General features: G+C 37.4%; 1 protein-coding gene across 1 annotated transcript in view; it reads right to left on the minus strand.

Moving 5' to 3' along the window:
• LOC150096825 (septin-7-like) overlaps positions 1-27,312 on the minus strand; it is a 394,847-nt gene that overhangs the window by 354,163 nt on the left and 13,372 nt on the right. Inside the window, exon 2 of the mRNA XM_090407845.1 lies at positions 2,173-2,204. Coding sequence (XP_090263971.1) covers positions 2,173-2,204 — 32 coding nt within the window. The remainder of the gene's footprint in view (positions 1-2,172; positions 2,205-27,312) is intronic.

Raw genomic sequence — 27,312 nt, forward strand, 5'->3', positions numbered from 1 at the left:
AGTCCAGAGAAGACTGACTAAAAGGTGGTATGTGAAATATTGAGGAAATGCAATTTGCAAAACCTTGTGAATAAGAGGAAGAGAAGGGATATGATTGAGACATTTAAGTTGGTGAAAGTCGGCCTTGGTCTACCTATTTAACAAGTCTTGTAGCAAAAGTCCCAAAGGAGTGGAAGGAAGGTAAAACTGTTCCACTTTACAAAGGTAGTGATAAGGCTAAGGCTACAAATTATAGGCTGAAATTGTTCAAGGATTGATGTGGAAGAAATTTTTCAGAGAATGAGGAAAGAGGGGCAAGAACATTGGAACATCCCTGGAAGCTGCATAAGGAGAGCATGAGCATGAACAGATTATTTGCATGGAGAGTGGTTGGTGAAGAGAATGCAATGACTGACACTATGGTGAATGCTCATTATACTATAGTATATATTATAGTATACTGTAACATATACTATACATTTACTGAGTTTAAAGCACTGTTTGATGGGGTTTGTGTGTAAAAGTGAGCCTCTGGCAATGAGTCTTTTGACTACATGGAAGTTTGGTGATGGAATATTCATTCTCTTTATGCAACTCGGTTTGGTTAAGGGGAATGGATATACCACAAGTTGCTCAAGGGAAACCTACCTTCAACGAAGCTATGTAATACTCTGGAGTGGATTAAGGTGCTATCTACAACCTCTGGATGAAGATCTTAATTAGCTTATCCAACATCCTAACGACTACCCCAGAGATAACAAATGGTTTAGTCTATACTTAGTCGTTTCCTTTTTAGTTTCACCCTTTGCATAATAGAATTACCTTGCCCTGTTTTCATTCGTTAGGAGTTGTCCTGTTTAGAATCCAGCTGAATAACTGAATAATAATCATCAAATGAAATGCTAATTCTCTTGCACATTCCTTCAGCACACTTGGTGATATCCCATCCAATCCCACTGATGTCTTCAATAGCTTTAAAACTTCCAACTTATCCATCTTTATGCTGAGGTATAATCTCAGCTCCTTAATAGCTAATAGATCTACCTGGGATGTATATCTTAGTAAAATGATTGCTTAATAGCTCAGCCATTTCTGAATCAGCCTGACACTTTCCTACCTCACACATTCACTAAGCTTAATCTCCATGGTCATTATTCCCTTTTACATGCACACAGAATTCTTTGGGATTTCCCCTTTGCCTGTAAGGCTAAGTGTTTTTTCATAGTCTTATTTTTTGCCTTATGGCTATAAATCTTTCAACTTCATTACTAGCATTAATTCATCATCTTTTCCAGCTTAATCTGTTAAGTTGGAGATAGAAAGCCAATTTGAATTATGAATACTGAAGTCTCCAAGGAAGATGATTTCACTATTTGGAGAGTGGGATCACATGAAATTAACCTTTGCAAAACATTATTATCCCCCTACTGAGGGTAACAATGATCCCTAAATCATTTACCATCACCACTACACTTCAAGAAACCTGAGGTGACATTTACTCACTATAAGTCTTAATTCCACAGATGCCACATGATGATTATTACTCATATAACAGACATGTGAACATGTTATGAATTCACATATAAGTACAAAAAGTCAAATAATGCTCCATAAATGTTTCCTATAATAACTGAATAACTAAATAACTGAAGAGATGTTTCCTATGTGTACATTACAGTACACATAGGAAACATCTTTTCAATTATTTCAATGATTTATTTATTTTTATTTAAGTATTCAAATAACATTTTTAATTATACTAAAACTTTTATCTGTGATAATTAATTAAATGTATAACTAATTGTACAAATAGTTACACAGAGGATGTTTCTTCTCTGCTTGCAATCAGAGCATATCTTTTTTTTCTTTATTGAAAGAAAACATAGCTATTACTACAATGGTATATATAAAAAAGGAAGTTATGGAGATGACTATGTGTGTTCTAAACAGAAATATTTGCTTAATGCAGCAACTGTTTCCTTCTTTAAGGTTAAATGAAGTTACAAAACACAGATGTAACCCTTCAGGATGAAGAGATAGTGTGTTACGAATGATTTTTCAAAACAATTAAGTGCACAGCCTTAAACTGAATGTTAAACTGATAACAGGATTCAGAGTTACAAACCAAAACAGAATTTAGAAAAGAAAATTAAGCAAGTAAATAATTATACTGTGTATTTTTATTTACTCACCATATCGCCTTGCAGAATTATAAGGTGGAATATCTATAAAGAAAAAACAAAATTTAGCTCATGTTCAGAACACACACATATTGACTTAGCAGCGAAGTTCATCAAATTTACAGTCAACTCAAGAAGGTAGTCGTTCCCTTTACGGGGAACGACTACCTTCACAACATTCCATAAGTGGCAAAATTATCTTAGTTACATTTTCTGTGCATCTTTCTAGAAATTAAATATAATTTTAAGACTTTGAAATGTACCTTATGAGGATAGATTTGGGGAATGAAAATGCTCAGTCAGGTAAATGGAAGCAAAAAAAAGAGAGATGATGAAAGAAGCATAAATGAAGTGTAAAGAAGTAAAAATTGTGAGCTTGCTGCCTCAGTATGATATAACAGAATTGAGAAGAAGGGCAATGATTTTTAATGAGTCAATGAGAAAATTGTGCAGTTTATTGATGTATGGAGTGAATTTGATGGACGAAAGGACATATGCCTGACAGACTGCATTTAAATGGTTTTGGAGTTGGATGTTTAGAGAAAGTGTTGTTTAGTGAGAGTTTAGAAGTGCAAAAATAGAGAAACTTGAAATATTAGGGAGGATACAATCAAGCACGTGTCTGGCCACCCCTGTGATAAATGAGTGTGTCTACAGAAATGATTATGCAATGCTGAATGTGATTTCACAGGTTTCTAAATTCTAATGGGTGGTAAAGACGTTACACATGAGTAATTGTGGATACAAGGGAAGAGGAGTTTTTGGCATTGGTCAGCTCGACTTGACCAAAAATTATCCATGAAAAAAAAAATTACCTGGTTGACAGGAATTGATATAGTTACAGGGACAGAATGTAACAGGTATTGTATTTTCAGGGATGACAGAAGTAATAGGACAAGAGGTGAGGTATTGCTGATGATAGCTGAAAAATTAGAACCAAGAAAATTAGAAGTTAAAGAGGATTTTAAGTCTTGGGGAGATGGTTCATTTGAGGCCACCTGGCATGAGATAGAAGACAATAGGACAAAATACATTGTTGTGTGCTGCTATAGACTAGGGGGGGGGGGGTCCACAGGAAGATGTAGATGCCATGTATCAGGAGATTAATACAATGAGTACAGGCTGAACAATTATTATGGGGGACTTCAGCTATGGGAACATAGACTGTGGAAGGAAGAAAGGGGACATGGCAAGATGGAAGTAGAATTTACATAATTGCTAAGGGATAACATTTATAGAAGGGGAGGGGTCAAAAGGTTTGCGAGTGTTTGATCTAATAAGATCTTTTGAGTATGTCTAGGGAGGGAAAAGAATAAGTTCTATAACAAGGCCAAATAGATTGCATATCTAATTATAATAGGCTGCGTGGCAATTTGTTATACCTATACAAAAATATCAGGGGCTTTAGAAACAAAGGGGTTCAGTTCGTTGCTTTAATGAATACGATGTGGCCTAAGATTGTTGGTATTAGTGAAACCTGGCCATCAGAATCAGGCATGGTAACTGGGACTGAGTGTAATGGAGATACCATTTTTAGGAATGACAGAAGAGAAAGGATGGGAAGTACTGCTAATGATATCAGGCAACTTAAGTCCAGTTAGGGTAGAAATACAAGGAAACAATGATGGTAACAATGTCACATGTAGCAATGAGTCTGAGGTTATCTGGTATGAAATAGAGGCTAACAGAATGAAATATATGGTAGGATGTTGCTACAGACCTGGTAGCTCAGTTGCAGGGGATGAAGAAATGCATCGCCAAATTAGCCTTATGGGTACTAAAAGTGATCGTTATGGATGACTTTAATTATCCAAATAATGATTGTATAGAAGATAAATCTCGTGATAAGAATGTAGAGGAATTTATTGAATTGTTGCAAGACGGCTTTCTCAACCAACATGTGAAAGAAGGAACTTATCATCAGTTGGTACAATGATCATGTCGTGTTTTCTTGGTAAGTATCTAATTATATTGATGATCACATTAGAACAGGTTACATGCTGAACTACAAAACTGGAAATTATGATCAACTTAGGAGAATACTATCTTTAGTCCTATGGTATGTTACTGAAATGGGAAAAACGTCAGCTCCATAGGAACCTTTGAAAAGTGCTTAAATAAAGCAGTATCTTATATCCCTAGTGTTCAAAGAATAAATAGGTTGAGAGCGAAATGGATGTGCAATCTTATTAAGAAAGAGGTCCACAAGATGATGATGTGGTGGAAAAAATATTGTGAGAATAAGAGTGAGAGGTGTTATGAAATACATAAAGTGCAGGCCAGAAAAATAACAAGTACTGTGCGGAAAGCTAAATCGGAGTATGAAAAGAAATTGGCTATGTAGCCTAAAGGCAATCCAAAAGAATTTTATTGTTATGCCACAAGAAAAAGAAAGAATGAAAGTGGGAAAATAACTTTACTAAATGCAGATGGTACTCTAGTGTCAAAAGATAATGAGATTGCACAATTAATGAGTGCTCACTTTGCTAAGATATATCAACCAGGTGTATGCAACATGGTATACAGTGCTACTGCTACATTGGATGAAGAGCTAGAGGTGCATGAAATGAGGTTGAAGAGCTGTTGCATAACCTGGATAAGAATTTGTTGTTTATTATTTTAACGGTATAATAGAACACAGAAACTAAGTAAATAATTAATTTATTAACTTGATGCTGATATTTCGCTGGTGTTATAACCAGCATCTTCAGAGCACAAAAACACTGTTTGTTACAATACGCGAGATTAAAACAACATGGTGTACTTAAACAAAATTGTAGCAGCAACACAAAGACTAGAGTCCTGATTTTGGCACCCTCTATCTGAAGGGAAAAAAAAAAAAAAAAAAAAAAAAAAAAAAAAAAAAAAAAAAGCTATCATATATTTACTAGAGTCCTAGAAAACTGCTAGTTTTTTCTTAATATGACTGTCTCCCAGATCTTCGGCAAGTTAATACAGCCATATTTGTTGAGATTTGGAGTGTGTTTTAGGGCTTCTGTCGCCTCTAAGAACAATCTCTCTGATTTATACGGGTTTCTGTGTAGTACTTTTGTGTTTGTCCAGTTGATCCTGTGTGCAGGGGTATCCAGAGCATGGTCTGCTAGGCCCGACTTCCCATAATGATAATTCCGGACGTATCTTTTATGTTCGCTGATGCGGATATTCACAGTTCTTCCTGTTTGACCATAGTAGGCTTGATTGCATGAGCAGGGTACTTGGTAGACTCCTGGATGTGATAAAGGAGGAATGCTGTCCTTGGGTGAGCGGATGAGGGTGGCTAATTTGCTACATGGTCTAAATGTAGTGCGTAGTTTATGTTTATTGAGGATTCTTGAGATCTTTTCGGATGTGCCTTTAATGTAAGGGATGGTGACTGTTTTGTTGTAGTTCTCTGTGGTGGATAGTGGGAGGGGTTTCTTAGGAGTGTTTAGTATTTTGTTTATATTATGTGGATTGTAGCCGTTGGCCAAGAAGGTGTGGTGTAAGTGAGTCAGTTCAGCAGTAAGAGCCTTGACATTGGAACAGATTGCTCTCGCTCTATGGGTTAGCGTTTTTAATATGCCATATTGTTGAGAAGGATGATGGTGTGATTGTTTGTGTAAGTATCTGCCTGTATGTGTGGGTTTTCTAAAAACTGAAAATGATAAGGAACCATCTGGGAGACGTGTGATGAGTGTATCCAGGAAGGGCAGACAGTTGTTGGCTTCCAGTTCCATAGTAAAGTGGATTTTTGGATGTTGGCTATTTAAATGTGCTAAGAATGTTTTCAATGTCTCAGGGCCATGTGGCCAAATAGCAAACACATCATCAACATAGCGTAGCCAAAGTGTTGGTTTGAGAGTGGCTGTATTGATTGCTTGTTTTTCCAGGTGTTCTATGTAAAAGTTGGCTGGGGGGGGGGGGGGGGGGAGCCCATGGCTGTCCCATCAATTTGTTTGTATATTTTCCCTTTCCATGTGAAATATCCTGCATGTATTGTGAATTTGAATAGTTCAAATATATCAGGGGGAAGTGTGACTTCAGTAGATTGAGGGTTTCTATTAGTGGTACATTTGTGAATAGTGAAGTGATGTCAAAGCTTACTATTAAGTCTGAGCTTTTTAGGGTAAGGTGTTGTAAGATGCTTTTTAGGTGTGCTGAATTTTTGACAAAGGAGGGAGAATTGTTAGTGAGAGTGGCTAGTAGCTTTGCTAAATGTCTAGCCAGTTTGTATGTGGGACTATTTATACTGTCCACAATTGGCCGTAGGGGTGTGCCTGGTTTGAGAATTTTTGGTGCTCCATAGATCCTCGGTGTTTTAACATGGAAGGGTTTGAGTTTGTTAACTGTGTCTTTGGGCCAGGAAGTGACTTTTTCAATAATTTTCGTGCCTTATTCTTTTGTGTGTTGGTGGGATTGCGATCTATAATTTTGTATGTTGACTGATCTTGTAATAGTGTGTGCATTTTGTTTTCATATTCAATTGTGTCCATCACCACGGTTGCATTTCCTTTGTCTGCTTTTGTTATGGTAATCTGGCTGTTGTTGTGTAGCTCTTTTATAGCAATGAATTCCTTATGTGGGATATTATTTTTGGGAGGCTTGGACTTGATTAGGATGTTGGCCACATCTAAACGTATGTTGTTAGCTATTGTTGGAGGCAGGTCGTATATTCCTCGTTCGATGGACGCCATTATTTTGGCTTTTGGAACTTGCTTGGGAGTTATGGCAAAGTTGTGCCCTCGACTTAAAGCAGTCGTGGCTTCTTTGCTTAAGGTGAGTGACGATAGATTCACGACGACGAGGTTTTGTTGTAATTGCAGTCATTGTATGGTGTTCCGTTGTTGGAGATTTTCAAACTTATTTTGGTGCCGGTTTTTGACTCTGTCGAATTCTTTTTTTGCCGTTGCGTCAGTGATGTTCTCTAAGATCTGCCAAAGTTCCGTATTTAGAATATTATGCAGTGATTCCCGTAATGCGCTGACGGTTGCATTTGCTTTTGCTAATTCCAGGCGAGTGGTGTTAATCTGTTCACGTTTCAGATAGAGGGCGCCAAAATCAGGACTCTAGTCTTTGTGTTGCTGCTACAATTTTGTTTAAGTACACCATGTTGTTTTAGTCTCGCGTATTGTGACAAACAGTGTTTTTGTGCTCTGAAGATGCTGGTTATAACACCAGCGAAATATCAGCATCAAGTTAATAAATTAATTATTTACTTAGTTTCTGTGTTCTATTATACCGTTAAAATAATAAACAACATGTTCGACGAACACATAAGTCTGTCCACACGATTATGGATAAAAATTTGTCAATAGGGACAGATAGAATATCAGCATATTTGCTAAAGGAATGTTCAACCAAATTGGCTAAGCCTTTCACATGTTTGTATAACTTAAGTCTCAACTCACGAATGATACCACAGGAATTTATGATAGTTCTATACAAGGATGGTGCAAAAACTGATGTGTCTAACTACCGACCTATTTGTATCTCTGGTGTGGTAGTGAAAATTTTAGAGGAGTTGGTAAGAACCAGCATCAGAAATGGGTAGACAAACAAGTTAAATTCTAGAAAGAGCAGCATGGGTTTACTGAAGGAAGGTCACGTTTTAACAATTTGCTCATATTTTATAACAATGTTATGGCCAAGTTGGATAAACTATGATAATGTTGGACTTTGCTAAAGGCATTTTATACATGAAAGGCTATTGCATAAACTGGAGAATATGGGATTGGAATATAAACTCTTGACTTGGATCAGTGGATGGTTGAGACAGATATCAAAAAGTGTGTATACAGTGGATATGAATCTGCCAGATTTAAGGTGACTAGTGATGTACCTCAGGGTTCAATCCTTGCCATTGTTGTTTAACGTATACATTAATGACATCAAGAAGGATCTAACATCAGATGTGCAATTAATTGTTGATGATGCGAGGATAGGGAGAACAATCAGGGCTACTACTAATATCCAGCACTTACAGAATGATATCAATAGGCTGCAAATTTGAGTAAATGGCTATCAGTTTAATGTTAGTAACACTTTGGTGTGATGAAATTTCCAGCAGCATATTATATTAGCAGGGTTATGCTACAAACTAATGAGGCTATGGATCTTGGCATAAGGGTGGATAGGAATTTGAAGTTCAGATCACACTGCAAAAGTTGCAAATACAACTCAGAAGATAATTGCGACATTGAAGCAAAAGTTGACATGTAAGGATATGGAAGTCATTTGTCTCTTTATAAAGACTTGATAAGATCACACCTGGATTATTGTGCACAGATTTGGTCTCCTAGGTTCCAAGGGAATAAAGAAGCTGTGGAAAAGGTGCAAAGAAGAGTCACAAAGATTATATCCAGATTATGGGGACAGATTGCAAGCATGTGGATTACAGACTCCGGTTAACAGGAGAAAGATGGGTGTTATGATAGAGGCCTATAAACTTCTGAATGGGTGTTATAGGATATTGTCTGATTGATATGGAAGGTGGGGAGAAAACATGGGGACATCCATGAAAGTAAGTCTGTTCACAGTCAAGAAAGTAGTAAGAGCTAGGTATTTCTCTGACAGAGTAGTAAGTGGAATAGTCTACCTTTGTGTAGTGAGTGCATCTAGTGTGAATGAATTTAAGGGAAGGTATGACAGCTGGTTTGGGTGATTTATAGCCTCCCTCGATGAGTCCTTGACTCCCTGGAATTCTTAGATAATAATAATAATAATAGCATCAGAAGATATCCAGAACCAAGGTAGACACTCTGCCTCCAACTGGAGAGCATGATTATGTAGCCTTGTTCTGGGAATTGCCAAATGTGAAATTCTCTGTCAAGAAAGGGTTTATGTTAAACTATAAAGGTGGTAATTATGACAGACTTAGGAGTCATCTTGGAACAGTGCCATGGTTTGAAAAGCTACAAAGAGAGTATATCAGTAGTGCATGGAAAGTGGTCAGAGACTGAGAGAAACAGCAACAGATTGCACACCCATAGTCAGGAGGATAAATTTAGATGAGGGAAAGGCATATACTGCAATTTTCTTAGACTTGGCGAAGGCATTTGACAGGGTGCCACATGATAAGCTGATATTTAAGTTGCAGCACATGGGTCTGGATGTCAGATTGGTCAACTGGATTCAGGATTGGCTGTCTGATAGGTATCAGAGAGTTGTGTATGGTGGAGCAGTTTCCAGAAGGCAGAGGGTTACAAGTGGGGTCCCACAGGGCTCAGTACTAGGACCTATATTGTTTAACCTTTATATCAATGACATAGCCAGTGGATTGCAGGGGGATATTCAGTTGTTTGCAGATGATGCGAAGCTGGGAAGGATTATTAGTAATAGTGCAGATGTGGTAGCCCTGCAAGAGGATTTAAATAAGCTAGATAGATGGGCAAATGAATGGGGGTGTCAGTTTAATGCAGCAAAATGTAAGGTCTTGAGGTTTGGGAAACATCGATGGGATGCTGCATACTCTATAGGAGGAGTTATACTGGAGGAAGAAGGGGAGACAAGAGATCTGGGGTTGATGATTGATGGAAACCTGAAGTTTAGGGGACATATTGCAAAGGTGGTGAAGGTAACACGGAGGATTGCTGCTATTATGAGAAGGACACTGACCTGCAGAGATAAGAGGGTTATCATTCCGTTGTATAAGTCTCTGATCAGACCACACTTGGACTATTGTTCTCAGATTTGGTCCCCAGGATTTGAAGGGGATAAATTAACTGTGGAAAGGATACAAAGACGGATGACAAAGATGGTTTCAGGACTGTACAAGGATAGTTATGAGGATCGGCTGAGAGAATGTGGACTGCAGAGTTTGGTGGATAGAAGAAGGAGAGGTGATATGATTGAGACTTTTAAACTGTTGAGAGGTGGTTACAGGGTTGACACTGGGGAGTTCTTTCGCTTGGTTGATCAGCGGGAAGGAGTGATGACAAGAGGCCATCCCTGGAAGTTACGAAAGGAAACTGTGAGCAAGAGGGTAAGGAGTGGTTCCTTTGTGTGGAGGGTGGTTGAGCCGTGGAATGCATTGCCTGATGGAGTGGTGGGAGCGAGAAAGGTCAGTGAGTTTAAAGAGTGGTATGATGGACTTTGTGTTTCTCAGGGGGGGACCTCCCCTCAGTGAGTCTTGACAGGCTTTATGTCTTAGGAAGGACCTCCCTCGATGAGTCTTTTGACTCCTTGGAGGCCTGAATAATAATAATAATAATAATAAACCAATTAGGAATTAAGTGTATGAGTGGAAAGAGGATAAGACAGTTCCATTGAGTAAAGGTTGCTCCAAGACAGATATATATATATATATAAAAAAATAAAAAAATAAAATAAAAAAACCACTGCAGAGGGAATATAAAGAAAAAAGTGATCAGCACAAAGTGCAAGCCAGAAGAGTGATTAGTTTGTAAGGCAGGCCAAATCAGATTATGAGAAAACTAGCTAGCCAGGACAAAGTAAACCCAAAAGAGTTTTTTTCACTGTGGCAAGTAAGAAGAAAAATGAATATGGTAGAATGACTTTAAATGCTCATAATGGGAAGATGACAGAGACAAAAGAAATAGTTGAGTTGCAGTGATCATTTTGCAAAGGTGTATCATCCAGGTGAAGAATTTGCAGTTGCTAATGTGACAGGCATATCAAAATTCAGGTAAATGAAGAGATATTCGGCATATTGAAAAATATCAATGCGAATACAATCATGTCAGACCATGTACTGCATGAATGTGCTAGAAAATTGACAATGCCTCTGATGAGGTTGTCAATCTGTCAGCTCTGGAAGGGTTACAGAGGAGTGGAAAGAGAGTAAGACAGTTCCATTGCATAAAGGTTGTTCGAATACAGAAAAAGCAAACACTAGATCAATTAATATATCAGGAGTAGTTGTTAAAGTATTGGAAAATTGGTTAAAGGTAAAATCCAACATTGGGTGATTAGGGATGCGATACTCTATAGTGGGAAGCATGGTTTTGTAAAGGGTAGCTCCTGTCTTAGTAATTTATTCACATTTTATAATACACACAGTGTGCTTGTTATGTAATGAGATTAATAGAACCGTTCCACAACAATAATTGGTTTCTTTTGCACAACAACAACATGTCCACATACTGTCTGTGAAGCAGTTTCTGGCTTCGAAACCAGAAATTACGCCCCTCCCCATTCACCAGATTTGGCTCCACAGACTTCTTCCTCTTCCCAAAGATACTGAAGGAGGTTTCCATTTAGAATTTCCACCGACCCTTCAAACACCTGTATGATAGTTGTAAACATTGTGTAGAATCGGAGGAAGATTATTTTGAATCTGTGTAATTGACAATTCCAATAGGTCTTTGTTTTGATATAACTGTTGTCTCATTACTTAACAGACATACTGTGTAAAGTGACAGTAGATTTAGATAAAGGCAATGGCTACACCATGATATTGCTGCATTTTGCAAAGGCATTTGACAGAATACCATGGAAAACTATTACAAAAGTTGGAGCAAATGTGATTGGATATGATGCTGGCATGGATGGGGGGGGGGGGTTACAGACAGACACCAGAGAGTAGTATATGGTGGAGTGGAATCTAGGAGAATGATGGTGACTAGTAGAGTACCTCAGGGTAATGTACTATTGCCACTACTCTTTAATTTGTATATCAATGACATAGGGAAAGATTCAAGAAGGGATATTTAGTTGTTTGCTGATGATGCAAAACAAAGAAAAGCGATACTTAATAAAGGTGATGTAGATATCCTGCAGGATGATTTAAGTAAACTGGCATTGTGGAAAAAAAAATACCAACAAGTAAAGATAGCAAAGTTATTAGCCATCTTTAGAAAACTATGGTTGGACCACATCTTGCTACTGTGCACAGATTTGGTAACCTGGGTTTCTTCTTAGGGACTAAGAAGTGATCGACGATTCAAAGAAGAGTGAATAAGCTGGTGACAGGTCTGTGGAATGCTTTCTATGAGGATAGGGTGAAAGTTTGTGGATTACAAAGTTTAGCTGATAGGCAGAAAAGAGGGGACATTATAAGAACTTTTAAGATATTAAAAGGAGGTGAACCAATTTATAATATTGATACAAAGGAAATTTTTCAATATATGACAAATAGAGAACTAGGGGTCATCCATAGAAGATGTGTAAGTGTAGTTTGTAAGGATGAGTGGACCAGATACTTAAGTTTGCAACCATCAAAAGGTTGCAAACCTACAGTATATTTAGTACTGTGAGTGGACTATTTCTTAGATAATCCAGGAACTGCTCAAGAGACTTTTCTCAAGCCAATTCAGGGCTCCAATAAGCAGAGTGGTAGTAGTCTCACAGTGGAAAATGAAAATTGTCTACCAGCTAACGTTTGCAAACATCCATTCTACAGCCACTCAATCAATCAACTTTCAAAGTCAGTCACACATCTAAATAATTTATGCTACTTTTATGCACACTATTCCTAATATACTGTACTGTTTCCTAGTCTTGAAAACTTCCACTTCAGATATGTTGTGTGTTTCAAAATGGGTCCATGATGTGATAAGTCCATTTTTACGACAGCTTTATGGAGCAGAGCTATTTCATCTTCTTTCCATTCCTTACGAACCCTTTTAAGTTAAAGATTGCAACCTGCTTAAGAGCACTGTTAATTATAATTATCCTAAGACCCCCATGGAGTCAAAGACTCATCTAGGAATTCCCTTTTGTCATACACACAGCTCATCATACTGTGACATCAACATGTCACAAAGGTTTACTATTTAAATATCAAGTTAATTCTTTGTATACCTCCTGCTTACACCATTCAAACCTCAATCAAGCTTTTATATCACCTGCCTGCATGAAATATCTTTAAGTATTTAATAAATAATTTATTAAATTAATTAATTTAATAATTATTAAATAATTCTAAAATGAATCAAACAGAAATAATGGCCCTCATTCCCTGGAGGCCAGATTGTTACTACCTACAGCAGCAGGCAGTTAAATATGAAGGCAGAGGGTGCTAAGAATCCCTGGATAACCAGATCATTCTACCACTGGAACTTTAAACTGTAGGACTGAGCAGTGAAGCACAGCTAACTGAAGAGCCAAAGTGACTAAAATGGGACATTCTTGGACTGTGTGAAGTTAGGCGTAATAGTGAAGAAATTCATTAATTAAAAAACAGAGACATACTGTATTATAAAGGCCAAGATAAGGAAAGAATCACTGGAGTTGGATTCATGATCAACAAAAAACTGAAGAACAACATAACAGAATTTGACAGTATATCTGAATGAATAGCAAGTATTGTTGTTCAAATCTCAAAAAAAAAAAAAAGATACACTCTTAAGATCATCCAAGTCTATGCACCAACAATATGTCATACTGATGAAGAAATTGAAGCCTTCTATCATGATATATCCCAACTCTACAATAAAGGAAAACATAATTTCAGAATTGTAATGGGAGACTTTAATGCTAGAATTAGCATACAACAATCAGATGCAAGTTCAATGGCAAATTTTGAATATGGCATGAAAGATGACAGAGGAGCAAGGTCGATAGAATTTGCAGAAAAAGAAAACCTGTACATCATGAATTCATTTTTCAAGAAAAAAACACATAGGAAGTGGACATGGAAAAGTCCTAATGGAAAAACTAGTGAAATTGACTTTATCCTCAGCAATAAGAAAAACACCTTTCAAGACTGCTCCATTATAAACACCTTCAACATTGGAAGTGACCATCGTATGATACACAACAAAATCCAAATAAATTGCCAAAAAGAAAGAAGAAAATGTTTCGAAGGTCAAAGCAAAACATAGATGTACACAAATTCAAACATTAAAAAAAAGATATATTCCAACATTTGAAACATTCCCTGGATGGCAGATAGGAGAGCTCATCAGATATGGTGGGGGTGGTCCAAATATATTGAATAAGGACTCGCAGACCAACAGGTGCAATCATCTTGATTGTAAGGGAAGTGGCACTTCCATAGTTGCCTAGCTGGATCTATCCTCTTCTTTGAGGAAGATCCACTCACTTTAATCTTTCTTATAAGGTCTTTATTATTATTATTATTACGGGTATCTCCATGGAGTCAGTAGACTCATCGCGGGAGACCCAAACTAGCAAAACAATATCTGTCATATCTCTTCTTGAATTCATTTACAGACGAAGAGCTCACAACTAAGTCAGGCAATGAATTCCACTCATTCACCACCCTCCAGGCAAAAAACCTTGTTCTGACACCTTTGTTAACCACACTCTTCTTTAATTTCCAGAGATGACCTCTTGTTCTTCCATCACTATCACACAGCTGAAACATTTCCCCTGCATCAATCCTATAAAAACCTTTTAGTAATTTGAATGTTTCTATCATATCCCCTCTTCTTCGCCTATCAACCAATCTCTGCAATCCACAAGCTCTCAATCTATCAATGTAGGGAGCATTTTTTATATCACTCACCAACTTGGTCACTCTTCTCTGAACCCTCTCCACAGCCTCCTCATCTCCAAGGAATCCAGGTGACCAGACCTGAGCACAGTAATCCAAATGTGGAAGTATCAATGCTTTATAAAGGGGAATAATAACCTCCTTATCTCTGGATGTCAGTGTGTTCCTCAACAACCAAGTAATCCTATGTGCAATCTTGGACACCTTAGCAATGTGTCCTCTGAACTTCATCTCCCTATCTACCAATACCCCTAAGTCCCTAGCCTCATCAATCTCTTGGAGTACCTTTCCATCGATGTAGTACACAGCTGGTAATCTTTTAATCCCAAAATGCATGACTTTACACTTTTCCACATTGAACTGACATCCATTTTCTTTTGCCCATTTTACCAGCTTATTTAAATCCTCCTGCAAACTTTCAACATCAGCTTGATTTTTTATTGCACTACACAACTTTGCATCATCAGCAAACAACTGAATATCTCCCTTTAAGCCATTTCCTATATCATTTATATATAAATTAAACAACATTGGCCCAAGCACAGAGCCCTGAGGCACACCACTGGTCACCTGCCTCATTCTGGACTCGGCTCCTCCATACACCACCTTATGGTATCTCTCCCTGAGCCATTCTCCTATCCATATCACCAATTTAATATCCATTCCCATCTGCTCCAATTTGCGTAACAGTGTTCTATGGGGTATCCTGTCAAAAGCCTTAGCGAAATCCAGAAGTACCACTGTGTAGCCAGTTCCTTTGTCCAACTCGGATGTTATCCTATTATGAATAGTTAATAGATTGCTAAGGCAGGATCTACCTTTAACAAAACCATGTTGGCCTCTATAGAGTATCATATCCTGATCCACCCATTCTTGAATTTTGTCTTTAACCAACTTTTCCAATACTTTTACCACTACTCCTGAGATGGTGATTGGTCTGTAATTCAATACCGCAGTTTTAGAGCCACCCTTATGCAAAGGAACCACTTTGCCTAACTTCCACTCCCTAGGGACCATACCAGAGTTCAAACTTAAATTAAATATCCAGGTAAGAGGGGTTGACAATTCATTTGCACATTCACGCAACACCCGAGCTGATATTCCATCTAAGCCTACCGCAGTGTTTGCATTTAGGTTTTGCGATATATTTAATACCTCTGATTCTTTAGCTTCAATTCTCACATTAGGTATTGCTATAGGTATAGAGATATCCTCACTTGGGTGATAGACTTTTGAAAAAAAAGTCAGCCAACTCTTCTTATTTTATGATCCTTATGCTATTAGAGTACTTGAGGGCTATGGGGTCTTTCCATTTCTGGCCTATATCTGTGTCCCCTCTATAATCTACTCTTTCCCCCTTCAGTATACCCTATTCCTCCTAGAAGGCTAGTTCAGAAGCCCTAAGGTGTCAGCTCTACCACTGGACTATCCATCACCAGGCTAGTCACCTAACATGGAGAACATTAATCTACTTTTAAGCCAACAGAGAAAGGTAATCAAAATGAATCTATGGAAAATGACCCTTGAATGGAAAAGGTAAAAAGAAAATGGAAACGACAAATATAATGCATATAGCAAACTGGAACATAAGAGGAATAGCATATAAAGAAATAGAATTAGACCAAATATTAAATAAAAGAAATTTTCAAATCGCAGTAATCACTGAAACAAAGAAGAAATTAAAATGAACCATGAGAACTGAAACTTTTAATGTAATATATAGTGGAGTTGACAGAGACCAAAGAGCACAAGCAGGTGTTATGATTTGGATTCATAATTCCCTTTCAAAACAATTAAAATATTATAAAGTATGGAATGAATGAATAATAGAAGCTAGAATAAAAACAGATAGCAGTTATTTAACAATAATTGTTTAATTTTGCCAGAAGAAGGAAGAGAAGATGATAATATTGAATTTTATAATCAGTTACAAAATACATATAATAAAATAAATAAAAATGATTATGTAATGTTTAAGTTAAGGGATATTACATCCCATATCGTTTCTTAGCCGAATAAGAAACTCAAAGAGTTTCATGCCGAATATAGTAGAAACTATATAAAGTTCGGCGATTCCAAGCATAAGCAAATACCTGGATACTGCAGCAACTGACCCTAAAGGTAGGGCAAGCTGAGGCAACTCATGTCTAAGGTGGAGCAAGCTGAGGCAACTCATGTCTAAGGTGGAGCAAGCTCCGATCACTATTCTTGATATTTACCCATAATGTGAACTTAGCTCCTAGGAGCTCTTCATATATCTAATGATTATGTAATATTAGCAAGTGACTTAAATGCAAGAATTGGAAACATGAAAATTAATAATAATATAGGAATATATGGAGAACATACTCTAAACAGGAATGGTAAAAAATTGATTGACTCTGTAGTTTATAATAACTTTAAAATAATGAATTCTTTCCATAAACATAAAGACATACATAAATGTACTTGGGCAGCAAGAGGATGGAAATTAATATTACATTACTTTATCTTAAATGAAAATATATCAAACTTCTCTTTAGATGTTAGAGATCACAGAGGATATGAAATAAATAGTGATCACCTCCTCATTAAAATAAAATTAAGATTATCACCAATATGGATACAAATAACAAGAACAGAAAGAAAATTTAAACATTTTGTTTATAAAACTAGATTATTAAATGACACAAATATAGAATGGCTATATGAACGAAGAGTTAATCAATATTTAGATAAAACAAAATGAAGAAATAGAATGGCATAATATAAAAACGATACTAAATACAGCAGCAAATGAAAGCATAGGAAAGACCAAAAAATTTAATAAAAAGAAAAAAACTGAAGATATGTGATGATACAATGAAAGAAATAATCAAAATGAAAAAAGAAACCTATTATAAATGGTTAAGCAGCAAAAGATTCAAAGATGAAATAGAATATAAAAGAATAAGTGCCATAGCTAAAAGAGAAGTCAGAAAAAGGCAGAGAATCATGGAACAAATTTGTTTCTAATTTAGAACATGATTTATATAAAATAAGATCCAATGTATATAAGATTTTGAAACATTTAAGTACAGATACTACAGAATATGTAAAATTAAACACCGAATTGAAATTAGAAAAATTTCTAAATTTCTATACAGAATTGTGAACAGATAGTTCTTTTAAAAAAGATAACTGGCAAACATTTAAGAGAACTTTGAGAGAATGTGCTAAAGAACTGACAGCTCCTTTGACTAGCTTTTCAATGAAACTGGCTATGGGAAAGGTGCCCAGGGAATAGAAGGAAGGTAAGATAGTGCTACTGCATAAGAGCAGTAGCAGACTGGAAGTGTCTAATTATAGGCCAGTTTGTGTGTCATCAGTAGTTGTTAAGATCTTGGAGAAATTAGTGAGGGACTGTATACAGCATTGGGCAGATGAGGGTAATGTTATCTGTGACAGTCAACATGGATTTGTTGGGGGGGGGGGGTCTTATTTTTAGTAATATGCTAGCCTTTTATAATAAAGTAACAAGAGCAGTAGATGAGGGAAAGGCATATACTGCCATTTTCTTGGATTTAGCGAAGACATTTGACAGGGTGCAACGTGATAAGCTGTTATTTAAGTTGCCAGCACATTGATTTGGATGTTAAGTTGGTCAACTGGATTCAGGATTGGCTGTCCGATAGGTATCAAAGAGTTGTGTATGGAGGGACAGTTTCAAGGAGGCAAAGGATTACAAGTGGGGTCCCACAGGGCTCAGTACTGGGACCTATAGTTCGCCCACCGTTTGTAGGTCCCTGCTTCGCGTCTTTCCAAGAATAGTCGATTCATGCTGAAGGGGAGAAAGAAATGAATGACGTCCGAATTGGTCGCCAACACGCGAAATTACGTGCTTTATAGGTAAAATTTTCCAACTGTTATACAAGCAACATAGTTAACTACAATAATCATAAAAGAGAAGTTAATTTTCCGACCGGTAATAATAAACAACTAATCCCACAATACGGACTGATTACCCTATCATCGGAATGGGTTCTCCTTTTTCTGAGATGCGCAGAAGTGTCGAGGGACCTCTAATCGGTGGGCGAACTATATATTGTTTAACCTTTATATCAATGACACTGTCAGTGGATTGCAGAGGGATATTCAGTTGTTTGCAGATGATGCGAAGCTGGGAAGGGTTATTAGTAATAGTGCAGATGTGGTAGTCATGCAAGAGGATTTGAATAAGCTAGACAGATGGGCAAATGAATGGGGGGAGGTGTCGGTTTAATGCAGCAAAATGTAAGGTCTTGAGGTTTGGGGGACACATCGATGGGATGCTGCATATTCTATTGGAGGAGCTATACTGGCGGAAGTAGGGGGAGACGAGAGATCTGGGGTTGATGATTGATAGAAACCTGAAATTCAGGGGACAGATTGGAAAGGTGGTGAAGGTAACAGAGGATTGCTGCAATAATGAGAAGGACGCTGACCTGCAGAGATAAAAGAGTTACATTCCGTTGTATAAGACCCTTATCAGACCACACTTAGACTATTGTTCTCAGATTTAGTCCCCAGAATTTAAAGGGGATAAAGTAACTGTGGAAAGGGTACAAAAAGCAGATAACAAAGATGGTTTCAGGACTGTGCAATGTTAGTTATGAGGATCGGCCGAGGGAATGTGGACTGCAGAGTTTGGTCGATAGAAGAAGGAGAGGTGATATGATTGAGACTTTTAAACTGTTGAGAGGTGGTTACAGGCTTGACACTGGGGAGTTCTTTCGCTTGGTTGAACAGCAAGAAGGAATGATGACAAGGGGTCAAGGAAAGGAAAGGAAACTGTGAGCAAGAGAGTGAGGAGTGGTTTCTTTGCATGGAGGGTGGCTGAACCATGAAATGTTGCCTGAGAATGGCGAGAGCGAGAACGGTCAATGATTTTTGACTGTTCTCGAGTGAGAACGGTCAAGGAGTGGTATAATAGACTGTGTGTTTCCTAGGAGGGACCTCCCACGATGAGTCTTGATAGACTTTGTGTTTCCTAGGAAGAACCTCCCGTGATGAGTCTTTTGCCTCCATGGAGGCCTGAATAATAATAATAATAATAATAATAATTTAATAAAAATGAAATAACTAAAGAAGAATTTGAAATCAGCCTGAAAGAAACAAGAAATGGAAAATCACCTGGAGAAGATAAGTTAGGTTCAGGATTATATAAATATGCAGGAATAAGGTTCAAAGAAAGACTCCTATTATTTTTAAATAAAATCTATTCAACAAGTAACCCACTAATGAAATGGAAAAAGGCAATTGTCATCCCTATCTTTAAAAAAGGTAGTAGAGATGACCCTAAAAATTATAAAGGTATAAATATTCTAAATTCCTGTTACAAAATATATAGCAGAATTTTAAATAACAAACTAATAAAATATTCTGAAAACTTTATTTTAGAAGTATAGAATCGATTCAGAAAAGGATGATCATTTACAGACCTGGCCTTTTGCCTAAAATTAATAATAAAGAAAAGAAGAGAATACAATTTAGAAACACATATTACATTTACTGACTTTGAAAAAGCATTTGACAAAGTTAAAAGAACCATTTTATTTGATATATTAAAAGAAAGACAAATACCAAGTAATATTATAAAGCTATCATAAATATATATTAAAATAATCAAATATAAATAAGATTAAATTATAAACTATGATATCTGAGAGAGATAAACCGAGGAGTCTGACAAGAATGACCCCTTTCAGCAACTCTTTTTAATATTTATCTAAATGAAATAATAATAAAATGGACTGTTTAAGTTCACCTACTGTGAACTTAAACAGTCTCCTTTTTTGCCGATGACCAAATAATAATTACGAATTCTGAAGATAACTTACAGAAAGTTATTTTAAATTTAAATGAGATAGTCAAAGATTATGGAATGATAATATCAACAGAAAAATCAAAAATGATGGCCTTTAAAGACAAGATCCAGTAAGAACTAAAATAGTAATAGATAAGATTTTAGAACAGGTGAATTCATTTAACTATCTAAGATGTATGATTACATATGAAAATGAAAAGATAAAAAGCTAAAAATTGCAAAATATTTAAAAATAACAGGTGTGATTAACTCTATATTTAAACCTAACCTAGTTCAAAAACAAACCAGACTAAAAGTATACAATACATTAGCCCTACCAGTCTTAATGTATGGAAGCGAAATCTGGACAATAAAACAAAAAGACAAAGATTAACAACAGCAGAAATGAAGTTTATGAGAAAAACTGCAAAGTATACTCTATTTTATCACAAAAGAAATGAAGAAACTATGAAAGAATTAAATCAGGAATCAGTAATAGAAAAAATTAAAAAATATAAACAAAAATGGATGGAACACATTGAAAGAATGAAAACAGAAAGATTACCAGAACAAGCCTTAAATTACACACCACTAGGAAAAAGAGTCAATGATGATTCTAAGGCCAGAACAGGCCACTCTAGGCCTAAATCCTTGACAAGCATGATGATGATGATATCCTAACATTAAATAAACAACAGATTCAAACTATTATAGATGACAATGCTGATCCATCAGAAAGTAATGACATTATTACCCAAAACTTTTTACAATGCTCACTTGAAATAGCTGGTACCACAGAACAGAAACAAGACAAAATTTCTGAAGAAACAAAGTAACTTATGAAGTAATGAAGAAAAATGAAACAATCAAATAACCTACAGGATAATACTGAATTGTGCAAAACGATCAGAAAATGTATCACAGAAGAAATAAGCCTGGCTGGCGGAGTGGTTAGCGTATCCACTCTCCAACCAAAAGGCTGCAGGTTCGAATCCCAGCATGGGCATGGATGTTTGTGATTATCTGTGGAAATACTAGTGGTGGTGGTTGGCAGTAGATGGCGTTGCCGTAGTTAGTGGAATGAGAGTGGTGGACAGTTGTACAGTAGGTACCCTCCCTCGATGAGTCTTTGGACTCCCTTGAGGTGTCAAATAATAATAATAATTGGAAAATGAAATTGATGACAGAAAGTGTTAGTAACAATTGTGTCGCAAGTGCATGTTTGAAAGAGAGGCAAAAAAATGTTAAAAAATCAGGAAAAAAGAAAAAGAGCGATTTGAAAACCACGACGGATGTTAAAAGGGACGAAAGTGAGGCGAATGTGGCGAAAAGAAATGAAATTGAGAGAACGAATGAAACTAGAAATGGTGTGCCGCAGAAATCGCAAGTGAAAAAAATCGAAAGAATAAAGATGGCGAAAGTTGGACTGAAAGTACTGAAACAAAGAAAGATGAATGAGAGTAAAAGTAAGAAGAATGATAGCGAAAGTTGGACGCATGTTAGTCCGAAAGTACGGAAACAAAGAATGATGAATGAGAAGGAAAGTGAGAAGAGGGGGTCGAGAGTTAGAAAGATTTAATGATAGAGAGAATGTGTCGCAAGATTCAGAAAGTGAATTGGATTGGATGAGGCAAGAAATGAAATGGATGAGGAATGAAATTCAGGGAAAAGAGAATTCAGATCAAAACTATTAAAATAAATCCTGATGGCATGAAAGAGTTAACGAAAGATGAGCGAATGGCGTTGTATGGCAATTCCATTATTAAAGGTGTGCTAGAGGATAAAATGCACAAGGTATGTTTTCCAGATGATAAAATGAGTAGAGTGATTGAGGCATTGGATATGAGGCGGGAGCGAGCAAAAGGGTTAATAGTATTATTTGGTACAAATGATTTGAGAGAGAACAAAGAGCATGTCAGAATGAATATTGGGAGGCTGCTTGGAAAGATAAAAGAGAATAGTGTGACAGCAAGGGTAGTCAGTGTTTTGACTAGGTATGACTGTGGTGAAATGAGGCAGAGGGCAAGGATTATGAATGATATTCTGGCTGAAATGTGTGAGAAGATGGGAGTACAGTTTGATAATGTGTAGAATGAGTTACAGGGAAAGTGAGCTGTATGGGAGCGATGGACTGCATTTGAGTGGTTATGGTGTGAGTCGCTTGGAGAGACTGCTGCTGGAAGGTAGAGAAGTGAATAGAGAGAATGAATCAGATCGAGAGGGGGAGTGATGTGGAAGAGCAGGAGAGTAAAATGGAGAGATTGAAGAAGTGGATATGAATGGGGAAGTGAGTGGTATGAGTATAGAAAATGAGAGAATGGGTGTGCAAGAGGAGCAGGGAAACGGAGAGGCTCAGGGTGGACAGGGGTACACAGCGTGAGAAAGGTGGATGCTCCAAGAGAAGGTGAGAGCATGTGTAGGCAGGAAAGAAATGGGATGACAAGGGATCAAGAGGAAACAGATGGAATTGAAAAGGGTTCTAAAATGAAGAAGTAGAAACGGAAATGGCCGCAGTCCAGCATGGAGAAATCACATCGTGTGAGTGGTATCAGTGGAACTAGCTGTAGAGCCAAAAATGAGCTGTTGTGTTTGTATCCCAATGCCAGAAGTATAAGAAACAAGGCGGATGAAATGGTTACACTAATTGCGTCTGTTCACCCAAAGATTGTCGGAATAAGTGAGACATGGTTAGATGAGGACGACATCCTGACAGGAATAGAGATGGAAGGGTATGATATGTTTCGTGAGGATAGAAGGGGTAAAAAGGGATGGGGGAGTGCTATTGATGATAGAGAAAGAGTTATGTCCATACAAGGTAGAGATACAAGAGGGAAATAGGGCCAGTGGTTTTGAGGCAGTATGGTGTAAGATAGAGGTGAATAGAATCAAATACTTGGTGGGATGTTGTTATAGACCTGGTAATGTGGATGGTGGTGGTGATAGTGAAATGTATAGTCAAATTAGCCAAGCAAATAAGAAAAGGGTGATCATTATGGGTGATTTTAATTATGGCAATATAGACTGGAATGAAGAGAAAGCAACTGGAAGTAAAGAAAATGAGTTTCTGGAGTTTTTGAGGGATAACTACCTTAGACAGTATGTAACAGAGGGCACACGAAGATTGAGGGTCTTGGATTTGGTCATCTCATCAGAGGATATAATTATAAATGAGGTGTCAAATCATCCATCAATTGGTGAAAGAGACCATGAGGTGATTACCTGGGTGGTTGCCAGCAGTGCAAGGATCCCCGTGAGAAAAGGGTATATGTGGAACTACAAGGGGGAGATTATGAAGAGCTCAGGAGACAGCTTGCGGGTGTAGCATGGAATGAGGAGTTAGCTGGAAAAGAGATCAATGCAGCTTGGGGGATTTTCAAAAACTATCTTGTAGATGCAACGTCTAAATGTATTCCAAGGGTGAGAAGGTTAAATAAGGTAGATGTGAGATGGATGAATAAAGAGATTAAGCATGCGATACAGAGAAAAAGGGCATTGTGGAGGCAGCATAAGAGAAGTGGAAGTAACCAATTTCATGAGGTCTACAAAGACCAGGCAAGGGGGGTGACTTGGTTGGTGAGAGTAGCAAAAGAGAGGTATGAACAGCAGTTAGCTAATGAAACCAGAAAGAATCCTAGGGAGTTCTTTCGATATGCAGCCAACAAAGGAAAGAATGATTATGGAAGGATGACACTGATTAGAGGAAATGGTATAAAGACAGCTGTTGCAGAATGTGTGGTGGAGATACTTAATGAGCAGTTCATAAAGATCTTTCAATCTTGTGAATGTGACTTCACTGAGAAATTGAGAGCAGTTGATGATGGGGAGGAGAGACTGACTGTAAGTGAGCAAGAGGTGTTTGGGGAGTTGAGTAAACTAGATGTAAATAAGGCTGTGGGACTTGATAATATATCACAGCATATTCTGTAGGAATGTGCTAGAGAGTTGACAACTGCCTTGACATATTTTTTAATATGAGTCGTGTACTTGGTCAAGTTCCTAAGGAGTGGAAGGAGGGCAAGATTGTGCCACTTCATAAAAGAGGTGATCGAACTCAAGCATCAAACTATAGGCCTATCTCTGTGTCAGGTGTTGTGGTTAAGTTGTTGAAGAAGCTTGTGAGAACTAGGAACCAGAGTTGGCTTGACAACAATTGTATAATCTTTGATGGACAGCATGGATTTGCTAAAGGGAGGTCATGTTTTAGCAATCTACTTACTTATTACAATAAAGTGACTGCTTCCTTGGACAGAGGAGAAGGATACACAGTAATATACTTGGATTTTGCAAAAGCTTTGATAGAGTACCTCATGATAAGTTGACAGTCAAACTAGAGTAGATGGGGTTGGATATTAGATTAGTGCATAGGATTGGAGACTGGCTATCTGATAGGTATCAACAAGTTGTGTATGGGGGTGCGATATCCAGGAAAAGGAAAGTCACTAGTGGGGTGCCTCAGGGGTCTGTTTTAGGGCCATTATTATTTTACTTGTATATTAATGATATTGGCGAAGATTTGGATGAAGATATTCAGTTGTTTGCAGATGATGCAAAGTTGGGACGAACCATAAAGAGTAGTGAAGATGTTGTGGCCTTGCAAGAAGACTTGAATAAATTGAGTGATTGGGCAAGCAAATGGGGATGTGAGTTCAATGTTGCAAAATGTAAGGTTTTAAAATTTGGAAAACAAAGATGGGATGCAGAATTTATGCTTGGTGAGAATATATTGTTGGAAGTAGAGGAAATAAGAGATCTGGGGGTGATAGTGGATAGGGATCTAAAATTTAGGGGACACATCGCCAAAATTGTGAAGACAACACAGACTTCTGGGAATGATGCAGAGGACACTGACGTGTAGAAGTATGGAGATTCTTGTTCCATTGTATAAGGCTTTGATTAGGCTACACATGGACTATTGTGTCCAGATTTGGTCACTGGGTTTTCAGAAGTATAAAGAGATGTTGGAAAGGGTCCAAAGGCGACTGACTAAGGTAGTTTCTGACCTCTGGAATGTTGAGTATGAGGAAAGACTGAGAAGATGTAATTTGCAGAGTCTGGTGGAGAGAAGGAAGAGGTTAGATATGATAGAGACCCACAAGTTGGCAAGGGGTTGTTATAAGATCAATGTTGGAGAAGTTCTACAGAGAATAGTGGGAGATCAGGGGATAACCAGAGGTCATCCCTGGAAACTGTATAAAGAGGGTGTTAGTAGGGGAGTGAGAGGTAGATTTTCTCGTGCAGAGTTGTGAATGATTGGAATGCCTTGCCTGAGATTGTGGTGTCTGCAAGGAGTTTGAGTGTGTTTAAGACACTGTATGATGAGATGTGTGTGATAAAAGGACCTCCCAGATGAGTCTTTGACTCCATGAAGTCTTGGGTAATATTAATAATAATAATTGAAATAAGAAAATTCACTTGTAAATTCATACAACAAACAATTGAAAACAATCATTGTCTCAAAAAAAGTCAAATAGCAATTGATGAACAGCAATAAACAGATGGTTGCAGTCAAACTACAAGATGGGACAATAACAAGAGATAGATATGCTATAGCAAAAAGAATTGAAAAATTTTACTCAGTATTATATCAGGATGATGAATTAAATGAAACCAACCACGAAATAGCTGAAGTACCACAGATTCTACCAGAAGAAGTTATGTGAAGCATCCAAAGCTTGCAAAATGGAAAAGCTGCAGGTGAAGATGGAGTTATTATTATTATCGGAGACCTCCAGGGAGTCAAGGACTCATCAAGGTAGGCTGTAAATTACCCAACCCAGCTATCATACCTACCCTTGAATTCATTCACACTAGATGCACTCACTACCTGTAAGGGCAAATTATTCCACTCACTCACTGCTCTCTGGGAGAAAAACCTAGCTCTTACCCCTTTCTTGACTACAAATAAATTTAACTTCCATGGATGCCCCGTGCTCTCTCCCCACCTTCCATTTAACGAAAAATTTCATCAGTTGAAATGCTATAATACCCATTCAAAAGTTTATAGATCTCTATCATATCACCTTTCTCCTGTTAACCAGAGTCTGTAATCCACATACTCGCAATCTGTCCTCGTAATCTAAATCCCATAATCCAGATATAATCTTTGTTACTCTTCTTTGCATCTTTTCCACAGCTTCTTTATCCCCAGGAGACCAAATCTGACCATAGTAATCCAAGTGTGGTCTTATCAAAGCCTTATAAAGAGGCAAAATTACTTCCTGATCCTTACATGTCAAGGTTCGCTTCAACATATCAATTATCGTCTGAGTTGTATTTGCAACTTTCGCTATGTGACATTTGAACTTTAAATTCTTATCCACCAATACACCAAGATCCCTTGCCTCTTCAGTTTCTTGTAGCATAACCCCACTAATATAACATGCCATTGGAACTCTAATCATGCCAAAGTGCATAACTTTACACTTACTAACATTAAACTGACAGCCGTTTTCGTTTGCCCAGATTTCCAGTCTATTCAAATAATTTGTAATTGCTGAATATCAGTAGCATCCCTGATTGCCCTGCCTATCTTCACATCATCAACAAACAATTGCAAATCTGATGATAGACATTGAAAGTTTATTTTTCACTTGGTTAGACTATAATAAATTTAGTTTAATCCTTTATCTAAGTGTGAGCATACAAAGTTTGCACCTGAAAATATCTTCAGGACTGAATATGGTGTTGTACTGCCTTACCCCAGTAAGGCAGTACAACACCGGGCAACTCGTAGCAAAGGTGGACCAAGCTAACAACACTCCTATCCCAGTATCTCCCATAATGCAAAACACATCTCCTTGCGGATATGTATAATGTTATGCATTAAAGGATTGGCCACTACCAAGACTAGTTTCGACCTTTATTGAGGTCTCTTCAGTGGGAGCCAGGCTCAGAGGTGGAGATACCAGGCAGAAGCAATAACGAGGTCATCTTTACTTATAGGAGTTGCCAAA

Source organism: Typopeltis vanoorti, chromosome 18 (assembly GCF_054136105.1).
Source record: "Typopeltis vanoorti isolate ZY-2024b chromosome 18, IOZ_Tvanoo_1.0, whole genome shotgun sequence".
NCBI classification, from domain to species: Eukaryota; Metazoa; Arthropoda; class Arachnida; order Uropygi; family Thelyphonidae; genus Typopeltis; species Typopeltis vanoorti.